Source organism: Salmo salar, chromosome ssa02 (genome assembly GCF_905237065.1).
Source record: "Salmo salar chromosome ssa02, Ssal_v3.1, whole genome shotgun sequence".
Classification (NCBI taxonomy): Eukaryota; Metazoa; Chordata; class Actinopteri; order Salmoniformes; family Salmonidae; genus Salmo; species Salmo salar.
In genome coordinates, this window is record NC_059443.1 from 9,342,802 (window position 1) to 9,355,000 (window position 12,199).

General features: G+C 46.1%; 1 protein-coding gene across 1 annotated transcript in view; it reads left to right on the top strand.

Moving 5' to 3' along the window:
- LOC106590734 (cyclic AMP-responsive element-binding protein 5-like) overlaps positions 1-12,199 on the top strand; it is a 90,909-nt gene that overhangs the window by 25,034 nt on the left and 53,676 nt on the right. The window contains 2 exon segments of the mRNA XM_045697189.1: positions 122-243; positions 6,039-6,190. Coding sequence (XP_045553145.1) covers positions 122-243; positions 6,039-6,190 — 274 coding nt within the window.

The following is a 12,199-nucleotide window of genomic DNA, read 5'->3' on the forward strand; positions in this document are numbered from 1 at the left end:
AAATGTTTTGATCTGTTTCTAGAATGATTGTTTTCCAGACCAAGTTGCTACCTGCTAGGATGCTAATATCCATTCTAGTGTGAGTTTTATATGTAATTCAATGGCGTCTCCTGTGTTCCAGACCAGACGCCGACCCCGACGCGCTTCCTGAAGAACTGTGAGGAGGTGGGTCTGTTCAGCGAGCTGGACTGTTCTATAGAACAGGAGTTCAGGAAGGCCCAGGAGGAAGAGGACAACAAACAGGTAGACAAGATGACAGTAAGACAACTAACCTGATTCTCATGTAGACAAGATGACAGTAAGACAGATAACCTGATTATCATGCAGACAAGATGACAGTAAGACAACTAACCTGATTAACATGTAGAGAAGATGACAGTAAGACAACTAACCTGATTAACAGGTAGACAAGATGACAGTAAGACAACTAACCTGATTAAAAAAAAACCTGTTTCAGGTAGACAAGATAACAGTAAGACAACTAACCTGATTAACAGGTAGACAAGATGACAGTAAGACAGATAACCTGATTAACAGGTAGACAAGATGACAGTAAGACAACTAACCTGATTAACATGTAGACAAGATGACAGTAAGACAACTAACCTGATTAACAGGTAGACAAGATGACAGTAAGACAACTAACCTGATTATCAGGTAGACAAGATGACAGTAAGACAACTAACCTGATTATCAGGTAGACAATATGATGGTAAGACAACTAACCTGATTAACAGGTAGACAAGATGACAGTAAGACAACTAACCTGATTAACATGTAGAGAAGATGACAGTAAGACAACTAACCTGATTATCAGGTAGACAAGATAACAGTAAGACAACTAACCTGATTATCAGGTAGACAAGATGACAGTAAGACAACTAACCTGATTAACAGGTAGACAAGATGACAGTAAGACAACTAACCTGATTAACATGTAGACAAGATGACAGTAAGACAACTAACCTGATTAACAGGTAGACAAGATGACAGTAAGACAACTAACCTGATTATCAGGTAGACAAGATGACAGTAAGACAACTAACCTGATTATCAGGTAGACAATATGATGGTAAGACAACTAACCTGATTAACAGGTAGACAATATGATGGTAAGACAACTAACCTGATTAACAGGTAGACAATATGACAGTTACACTATTCTGCACAATGACAATTATTTAAATGAAGGTTGGCCATTGTCTTTCCAAGTGTCAGGGTTTTCTCTTCAGGTAGAGAAGATGAGAGTAAGAAATACAAACCTGCTTGTCAAACGCCTCGTTGATTCAGTTTGATACACTATTCTGCACAATTATTGAATCAAGTTCGGTTGTTGTTTTACGTTGTTTTAAGTGTGAGGTGTTTGTATGTGTTTTGGATGCTCAGTTTTCCTGCTAGAACCACCAGCTGAATTAGACACACTGCTGTGCACAGGGCCTTCACCTGTGTTTATCTCTGGAGTACAGTAAGATAAGCCCAGGGGAACCCCGGGTCAACCCACAGCTGTAGGCAGACAGGTGTGTTATGGGTAGTCCCCCTTTATCTTGCAGGGTTATCATTCTTGTTTCCCCCAGCCACCAGACACACTCCATGCAGGTTTGGGCTCCCGTGTGGCGCAGCGGTCTAAGGCACTGCATCTCAGTGCTAGAGGCATCACTACAGACCCTGGTTCGATACCAGGCTGTATCACAACTGGCCGTGATTGGGAGTCCCATAGGGCGGCGCACAATTGGCCCAGCGTCGTCCAGGTTAGGGGAGGGTTTGGCCGGGGTAGGTCGTCATTGTAAATAAGAATTTGCTCTTAACTGACTTGTCTAGTTAAATAAAGGTTGAAATGTAACTGTACACACAGTGTCATCATTCTTCATTCCCCCAGCCACCACACACACACTCCAGGGAGGTAACTACTTCCTTGTCCTGAAACACACATAGTCACACAAGTCAACTCCTAACCAATTGTAACAAACTAGCTCACACACTCACAGCAGGTAGACTCTACCCTTCCCTATAATTCAATTCAAGGGGCTTTATTGGCATGGGAAACTTGCCAAAGCAAGTGAAGTAGATAATATACAAAAGTGAAATAAACAATAAAAATTAACAGGTAACATTACACAGTTCCAAAAGAATAAAGACATTTCAAATGTCATATTATGTATATATTCAGTGTTGTAACGATGTGCAAATGGTTAAAGTACAAAAGGGAAATAAATAAACATAAATATGGGTTGTATTTACAATGGTGTTTGTTCTTCACTGGTTGCCCTTTTCTTGTTGCAACAGGTCACAAATCTTGCTGCTGTGATGGCACACTGTGGTATTTCACCTAGTAGATATGGGAGTTTATCAAAATCGGGTTTGTTTTCGAATTCTTTGTATCCCACTCACATGTCAGGATTCAACCACTGTGTGACAGCAAGAGCCCCGACAGACAGGCAGGCCAACGCAGACCACTGTGGCCCCTCATGATGAGTTCCTATGTTTTGTGGCCCCACTCTCATCAAAGTTGCCCATCCTGCTCTAAGAGACAGGCAGGCAGGCAGGCAGGCAGGCAGGCAGGCAGGCAGGCAGGCAGGCAGGCAGGTGAAGGGCTGTGACCTGACTGCTACAGGTGAGGTGAGGAGGCAGCAGGAGATCAGATTCCCTCAGGCAGCTGCTGTAGTTTAAACAGCTCACTTCATCTCTCAGAAACACAGATAGAGGGAGTCACGTTTCCTCCTGGTCCCGAGTCAAAGATTAACCGCAGACAGACAGCAGCTTGAGACAGCGAGACCAGGCTGGACAGACAGACAGACAGCAGCTTGAGACAGCGAGACCAGGCTGGACAGACAGGCAGACAGCAGCTTGAGACAGCGAGACCAGGCTGGACAGGCAGACAGACAGACAGACAGACAGACAGACAGACAGACAGACAGACAGACAGACAGACAGACAGACAGACAGACAGACAGACAGACAGACAGACAGACAGACAGACAGCAGCTTGAGACAGCGAGACCAGGCTGGACAGACAGACAGACAGCAGCTTGAGACAGCGAGACCAGGCTGGACAGACAGACAGCCAGACCTGCACACTCGTCATGTGTCTGCGACACGTGTGGCTCACCAGCCGTCACCACTCACCACAGTCTCAGAACAGTGATGTCTGATTGGACTCCAAGGTAGTTGTTAATGCATTATGGGTCAATGTTAAGAACTCTTTACCTGTGAAATTATATCTATACTCTACTGGCCTCAACACAGCTAAACTGTATCTCTGTCTTTCAAACTGCTGATTCAGTGTCTGGTCTGGTCTGTAGACTGTATCTCTGTCTCTCAGACTGCTCATCCAGTGTCTAGTCTGGTCTGTAGACTGTATCTCTGTCTCTCAGACTGCTGATCCAGTGTCTGGTCTGGTCTGTAGACTGTATCTCTGTCTCTCAGACTGCTGATCCAGTGTCTGGTCTGGTCTGTAGACTGTATCTCTGTCTCTCAGACTGCTCATCCAGTGTCTGGTCTGGTCTGTAGACTGTATCTCTGTCTCTCAGACTGCTGATCCAGTGTCTGGTCTGGTCTGTAGACTGTATCTCTGTCTCTCAGACTGCTGATCCAGTGTCTGGTCTGGTCTGTAGACTGTATCTCTGTCTCTCAGACTGCTGATCCAGTGTCTAGTCTGGTCTGTAGACTGTATCTCTGTCTCTCAGACTGCTGATCCAGTGTCTGGTCTGGTCTGGTCTGTAGACTGTATCTCTGTCTCTCAGACTGCTGATCCAGTGTCTAGTCTGGTCTGTAGACTGTATCTCTGTCTCTCAGACTGCTGATCCAGTGTCTGGTCTGGTCTGGTCTGTAGACTGTATCTCTGTCTCTCAGACTGCTCATCCAGTGTCTGGTCTGGTCTGTAGACTGTATCTCTGTCTCTCAGACTGCTGATCCAGTGTCTAGTCTGTAGACTGTATCTCTGTCTCTCAGACTGCTGATCCAGTGTCTAGTCTGGTCTGTAGACTGTATCTCTGTCTCTCAGACTGCTGATCCAGTGTCTGGTCTGGTCTGTAGACTGTATCTCTGTCTCTCAGACTGCTGATCCAGTGTCTGGTCTGGTCTGTAGACTGTATCTCTGCTGACGTCTAGGTCTGGGTTTGGCTGTGGAAGCTGTCTGTGTCAGTCGGGTCACCCTGGCCACGTCTAGCCTCCTCAGTCCCCACAGTCTGGCGGTGTGGCGTTTATGGTTGAAGAGCTGTGCTCAGTCAGCTCGAGTGGGAGGCGAGTCTCAGCAGGACTGTGGAGTACACAGCATGGCAGCATATCACAGGGGAGAGAGATAAGGAGAAAGGTTGGTTTAAGTTCAAGAGAGCATAGCTCACAACAGTATGCTCTTAGAAACAATGTGCTGTCTAGAACCAAAAAGGGTTCTTCAGCTGTCCACATAGGAGAACCCTTTGAAGAACCCCTTTTGGTTCCAAGTATAACCCTTTGGGTTCCAGGTAGAACCCTTTTGGGTTCCAGGTAGAACCCTTTCCACAGAGGGACAAAAGAGTTCTACCTGGAACCAAAAAGGGTTCTCCTAAGGGGATAGCCGCAGAACCCTTTCGGAACCCTTTTTTCTAAGAGAGTAGAAGTCTCTGGTAGGGAAGTCTGTTGTTGTTATTGGTCTGAAAACCAGACCTTCATAATCCCCCCTCCCCCACACACACTCACATTCACACACTCACATTCACACACTCACATTCACACACACCTCCCCAACAGTCATGAGTCCATAGTTTGCGAACATGTAGTCCTTCAAATAAGGGGCGATCAGCAGTTGCTATAGCAATTTTGGGACGTATAAGTTAATGATATGTATCCATTGATTCTTGAAGAATATAACTTAGAAATTCCTCATGAGTTTAGTTCAACTGTCGTACCCCATCAGAAAATATAAGCTGGTTTTACTCCAATATTTGTAAACAAAGTAAATGTAAACAAACACTATATAGCCTAAAAACATGGTTACAACTATAACGTTGATATCATGGATGGTCGGTCCTTGCGTCTATAGCTCTGTCTTTGAATTTGAGAGTGGTTACATTTCTTCAGTCCCATCCACCCTCAGCTTTTTACCTAAACAGTGATAGGGAGATAACTTTGCTATTGTTTCAACTGCTGATTGCTGCTTTAAATATTCCGGCTCTTGGTGAGGAAAGTGACTGAGCAGTACAGGGATTACAGTGAAGCTGTGGGACTTTAACATATAAACTAAATTAACTTAAAGACACATTATTGCAGTTGGCTGTTGACAATGTGTTCTGACTAGGTCCTCTCTCTCTCTCTCTCTCTCTCTTTCTCTCTCTCTCTCCTTCCTTCCTTCCCTCCTTTTCCTTCCTTCCTTCCTCCCTTCCTCTCTCTCCCTCTCTTACTCTGCCACTCTCCCTCACACTCACCATCACCCTCCCTTCCTCTTTCCCTCAATCTCTCCCTCCCCCTGCCCTCCCTCCCTCCCCCTCATCTCTCTCCCTCCCTCCCTCCCTCCCTCCCTCCCTCCCTCCCTCCCTCCCTCCCTCCCTCCCTCCCTCCCTCCCTCCCTCCCTCCCTCCCTCCCTCTTGCTCCCTCCCTCCCTCCCCCTCATCTCTCTCTCTCTCTCCCTCCCCCGCCTTCCCCCTCCCTCCCTCCCTCCCTCCCTCCCTCCCTCCCTCCCTCCCTCCCTCCCTCCCTCCCTCCCTCCCTCCCCTCCCCTCTCTTGCTCCCTCCCTCCCTCCCTCCCTCCCCCTCCTCTCTTTTGCTCACTCCCTCCCTCCCTCCCACCCTCCCTCCCTCCCTCCCTCCTCTCTCTTGCTCTCTCCCTCCCTCCCCTCCTCTCCCTCCCTCCCTCCCTCCCCCTCCTCTCTCTTGCTCCCTCCCTCCCTCCCTCCCTCCCCCTCCTCTCTCTTGCTCTCTCCCTCCCTCCCCTCCCCTCCTCTCCCTCCCTCCCTCCCTCCCTCCCTCCCTCCCTCCCTCCCTCCCTCCCTCCCTCCCTCCCTCCCTCCCTCCCTCTCCTCCTCTCGCTTGCTCTCTCCCTCCCTCCCTCCCTCCCTCTCTCCAGAATATATCTCTACATGGCCAGAACCTCCAGAACCAGCAGCATCATTCTCGGATGGGGAACCATGACAACAGCATAGTGATCCAGCAGGGCCTGCCCTCTCCCCAGTCCAGCTCTGTCATCACCCAGGCCCCCTCCACCAACAGACAGCTAGGGTGAGGCCTCCAGTCCACACCGCCTGGATTAACCAAAACATTAACTAACATTAGACCTGGGTCAAATACAGTACATGTCAAATGTGCTATTTTAGTATGCTTTAGTTTGAAATGCTTCCATCTCTATCCTCTGTGCTTAGACTAGAGAACTACTCTGTCTTTGCTCTGTGTGATATTCACTACAGTGATATGAGGATGTCCTTCTCAGCAGTGGCCCTGTGATTGGCATCCCTGTGTAGTCTCTGAGGTCACACCAGTGTTCTGTTACATCTGGATCTGTGTGTGTGTGTGTGTGTGTGTGTGTGTGTGTGTGTGTGTGTGTGTGTGTGTGTGTGTGTGTGTGTGTGTGTGTGTGTGTGTGTGTGTGTGTGTGTGTGTGTGTGTGTGTGTTACTGACAAGGCGATTCATGTTTAGCTGTTGGCTGTGTATTGTCCCACAGCAGAGCATGTCAAGAGGGTCCCGCGGGGCAGGGATGAGGTCATCTCTGATGGCCCCGGCTGCTTTTACAGCCGTTTAGTATTTCACTCCAGAATAGTCCCTGTCTTTCTTTCACCGTCGGAAAGTCACACATGGTTTCAACCTGGTTGCAACTGAAAGCCTTGTTAAAAACAGGGGTATGATTGAATTCAGCGTGAAAGGTGTGAATTTAAAGTCCTCATACAGGCTGATGAACAGGGTTCATAATGGTATAGGAGGGTCAGAGGACTGTTCAGTTATCCTTCAGTCAGCTTCTTACTGATTAAATGAACGTTCAAAAAGGTTTCCTGACGTTCAAAAACTCTTTTCCAAAAGGAGACCTCCAGTGTGTGTCCAGTCTGGGAGTTTAACGTTAAGGCTTGTTGACGTTTGTACATCTGTGAGCTGTTGAGTTCAGACCTCTGTGCTGTGCAACTAGTCAGGATGGGTGTTGGGTGTGCCCACCATGATGTCATAGACCCTCGTCCCGTACCCCTGGGGTGATGTCAGCTTTTTGGGGGGAACGCCTTCATTGTGCAAGCGCTCCCCTTCACTGACCTGTGTCTTGAGTTGATGTTGTTTCCTCTCTCTCTCTTTCTCTCTCTCTCTCTTTCTCTCTCTCTCTCTCTTCTTTCTTTCTCTCTCTCTCTTTCTCTCTCTCTCTCTTTCTTTCTTTCATTGTATCAGAAAGATAATTGACACCTGAATCACACGTACATATGCAGTCAAGCAAGCAAGCAAGCACACACACACACACACACACACACACACACACACACACACACACACACACACACACACACACACACACACACACACACACACACACACACCCAGGGGTGGATGTGGGTGCGCAGACCAACGTGCCACTGTGGCCCCTCATGATGAGTTCCTGTGTTTTGTGGCCCCACCCTCAGCAAAGTTGTTCATCCTGCTCTAAGAGGTCAGAAGTCAGAAACACCATGCAACTATTAGAATGCTTTATTCACTGAATCACACTCCTATGACTAGAATCTGATTTAATTAGTCATAGACTATTGTCCTTTCTCTCTCTCGCTCTCCCTCTCCCTCTCCCTCTCTCTCTCTCTCTCTCTCTCTCCTTCCCTCTCTCTCTCTCCTTCCCTGTCTCTCTCGCACTCTCTCTCTCTCTCTTACCCTCTCTCTCTCTCTCCTTCCCTCTCTCTCTCTCCTTCCCTCTCTCTCTCTCTCTCTCTCTCTTTCCCTCTCTCTCTCTCTCTCCTTCCCTGTCTCTCTCTCTCTCTCTCTCTCTCTCTTGTTCTCTCCCTCTCACTGTGCGTGCTGTTATCTTTAAAACATGCAGTCTAGAAGTGTAAAACATGATGTCTTGGACTAGAAGTTAGGCCTATAGTCTGTCCTTTGTTGAGCCAGACCTATAGTATGTGAGCCAGACCTATAGTTAAGCCAGCTCTCTGTTAAGCTAGCATTGTGTTAAAGCAGCTCTGTGTTAAGTCTGCATTGTATTAAGGCAGCATTGTGTTAAGCCAGCTCTGTGTTAAGCCAGCATTGTGTTAAAGCAGCTCTGTGTTAAGTCTGCATTGTATTAAGGCAGCATTGTGTTAAGGCAGTGCTGTGTTAAACTCAGCATTGTGTTAAGGCAGCTCTGTGTTGAACCAGCATTGTGTTAAGGCCAGCATTGTGTTAAGGCAGCTCTGTGTTAAACTCAGCATTGTGTTAAGGCAGCTCTGTGTTGAACCAGCATTGTGTTAAGGCCAGCATTGTGTTAAGGCAGCGCTGTGTTAAACTCAGCATTGTCTTAAAGCAGCTCTGTGTTGAACCAGCATTGTGTTAAGGCCAGCATTGTGTTTAGGCAGCTCTGTGTTAAGCCAGTACTGTGTTAAGCCAGTATTGTGTTAAGCCAGCTCTGTGTTAAGCCAGCATTTTGTTAAGGCAGCTCTGTGTTAAGGCAGCTCTATTAAAGCAGCTCTGTGTTAAGCCAGCATTGTGTTAAAATAGCTCTGTGTTAAGGCAGCTCTATTAAAGCAGCTCTGTGTTAAGGCAGCTCTATTAAAGCAGCTCTGTGTTAAGGCAGCTCTATTAAAACAGCTCTGTGTTAAGGCAGCTCTATTAAAGCAGCTCTGTGTTAAGCCAGCATTATGTTAAAACAGCTCTGTGTTAAGCCAGCATTATGTTAAAACAGCTCTGTGTTAAGCCAGCATTATGTTAAAACAGCTCTGTGTTAAGCCAGCATTATGTTAAAACAGCTCTGTGTTAAGGCAGCTCTATTCAAGCAGCTCTGTGTTAAGGCAGCTCTATTAAAGCAGATCTGTGTTAAGCCAGCATTATGTTAAAACAGCTCTGTGTTAAGGCAGCTCTATTAAAGCAGCTCTGTGTTAAGCCAGCATTATGTTAAACCAGCTCTGTGTTAAGTCAGCATTATGTTAAAACAGCTCTGTGTTAAGGCAGCTCTATTAAAGCAGCTCTGTGTTAAGTCAGCATTATGTTAAAACAGCTCTGTGTTAAGTCAGCTCTATTAAAGCAGCTCTGTGTTAAGTCAGCATTATGTTAAAACAGCTCTGTGTTAAGGCAGCTCTATTAAAGCAGCTCTGTGTTAAGTTAGCTCTATTAAAACAGCTCTGTGTTAAGTCAGCATTATGTTAAAACAGCTCTGTGTTAAGGCAGCTCTATTAAAGCAGCTCTGTGTTAAGTCAGCATTATGTTAAAACAGCTCTGTGTTAAGGCAGCTCTATTAAAGCAGCTCTGTGTTAAGCCAGCATTATGTTAAAACAGCTCTGTGTTAAGGCAGCTCTATTAAAGCAGCTCTGTGTTAAGCCAGCATGTGTCCAGTCAGGCCTGTGTAGTTTTACCACTGGTTGGAAGAAGACCTGGGTTGTGTCCCAAATGGCACCCTATTCCCACTGGGCTCTGGTCAGAAGTAGTGCACTATATAGAGAATAGGGCGCCATTTCGGACGCAGGCCTGGTGAATATTGGATGTGGAAGCCATCAGTAAGCCTGACTGACACCCCTATACAGACTCTTTGTACAGGAGAGGACAGGGCTGGAATTACATCCCCTTGACTTGGAGGAGAAGAAATCACTGTCTGCCAGTAAAGACAGACATAAGGCTGTGCTGAGAGAGACAGGCCTGTTTTACCTGACTTAACCTGTCATCAGACTCCCCACCTCGCTGGAGAGGAGGAGCATGGGTAGGAAGACTCACCACTTCAGCATTTTCAGGGAATACAGTTGAACATCAGCCAGCTGGCTAAATATGGCAGATTTACAGAAAGGTTCAGCAGCGTGTATTGTCTCTGTCGATAAGGTTAATAAACTAAAGTACCTTTTAGTTGGTCAACTTTATTCTATAGTACAGATTCATCCATTTCAAAGTGTTTTGGTTGAGATCATCAGAAAATCATCTGTTTTGTGTCATGTGTTCACAGTTAAACCTCAGCTATGGCGTAAGCCTCTGCTAAATGTATCTTCTATATGCAGTCGCCTGATCAGGCTGGTTTTAGATGTGTCTGTTCTGGGATTGTTCTGAACGGGCCAGTGCATTGTGGTGTGGTGGCCATAGTCTGGGGAATCATTTGGTGTCTGTATGGTGGTCAGTACGGTCACTGAGATGCCAGATGGAGGAAGAATGCAGTTGTTTCAGGGATATTTACAGCAAATACCATCAGGAATACCCTAACATGGAAACAACGTCAGACACAGTAAGAAAAAGAGTTTATGAATACACATCTACTGTAGGGGAAAAACCCAATGTATAGGAAACATGTAACTGAGAAACCCTTCAGTTTCAGAGGGTTATAGGAAACATGTAACTGAGAAACCTTTCAGTTCAGAGGGTTATAGGAAACATGTAACTGATGAAACCCTTCAGTTTCAGAGGGTTATAGGAAACATGTAACTGATAAACCTTTCAGTTTCAGAGGGTTATAGGAAACATGTAAGTGAGAAACCCTTCAGTTTCAGAGGGTTATAGGAAACATGTAAGTGAGAAACCCTTCAGTTTCAGAGGGTTATAGGAAACATGTAACTGATAAACCTTTCAGTTTCAGAGGGTTATAGGAAACATGTAACTGATAAACCCTTCAGTTTCAGAGGGTTATAAGAAACATGTAACTGAGAAACGGCAGGTAGCCTAGAGGTTAAAAGCGTTGGGCCAGTAACCGAAAGGCCGTTGGTTTGAATCTCCGAGCCGACTAGGTGAAAATCTGTCAATGTGCCCTTGAGCAAGGCTCTTAACCCTGATTTCTCCTGTAAGTCACTCTGGATAAGAGCGTCCACTAAAATGTATCTTAGGGGATAAACCCTTCAGTTTCAGAAGGTTATAAACCTGTAACTGAGAAACCTTTCAGTTTCAGAGGGCGGTAACTGAGAAACCTTTCAGTTTCAGAGGGCGGTAACTGAGAAACCTTTCAGTTTCAGATGGAGGTAACTGAGAAACCTTTCAGTTTCAGAGGGCGATAACTGAGAAACCTTTCAGTTTCAGATGGAGGTAACTGAGAAACCTTTCAGTTTCAGAGGGCGGTAACTGAGAAACCTTTCAGTTTCAGAGGGCGGTAACTGAGAAACCTTTCAGTTTCAGAGGGCGGTAACTGAGAAACCTTTCAGTTTCAGAGGGCGGTAACTGAGAAACCTTTCAGTTTCAGAGGGCGATAACTGAGAAACCTTTCAGTTTCAGAGGGCGATAACTGAGAAACCTTTCAGTTTCAGAGGGAGGAAACTGAGCAACCTTTCAGTTTCAGAGGGAGGAAACTGAGAAACCTTTCAGTTTCAGAGGGCGGTAACTGAGAAACCTTTCAGTTTCAGATGGAGGTAACTGAGAAACCTTTCAGTTTCAGATGGAGGTAACTGACAAACCTTTCAGTTTCAGAGGGCGGTAACTGAGAAACCTTTCAGATTCAGATGGAGGTAACTGACAAACCTTTCAGTTTCAGAGGGCGGTAACTGAGAAACCTTTCAGTTTCAGAGGGCGGTAACTGAGAAACCTTTCAGTTTCAGAGGGCGTTAACTGAGAAACCTTTCAGTTTCAGATGGAGGTAACTGAGAAATCTTTCAGTTTCAGAGGGCGGTAACTGAGAAACCTTTCAGTTTCAGATGGAGGTAACTGAGAAACCTTTCAGTTTCAGAGGGCGGTAACTGAGAAACCTTTCAGTTTCAGAGGGCGGTAACTGAGAAACCTTTCAGTTTCAGAGGGTGGTAACTGAGAAACCTTTCAGTTTCAGAGGGCGGTAACTGAGAAACCTTTCAGTTTCAGAGGGTTATAAGAAACCTGGGACATTTACTTTGGTAAGGGACTTGATCCATTTTTTCTGAAGTATTGAATGATGTTAGATGTTAATATTGGATTTTGTCCTGCAAAAGGGAATGAATGAGGCCAAGCTATAAGAGAGAAGCATGGAAGCCCCTACCACTCTGACTCATACACTGACAGCATGGGACAGAAAGAGACAGAGAGGGGTTACCCTGACCCTGGTGCAGGACAGGAGCCCATTGTTTACAACAAGTACATGGACCCACATCACATGACTAGGAAACACTCGTTTCTAGATGAGCTGATTCACCCAGAGAGAGAGTGGAAGA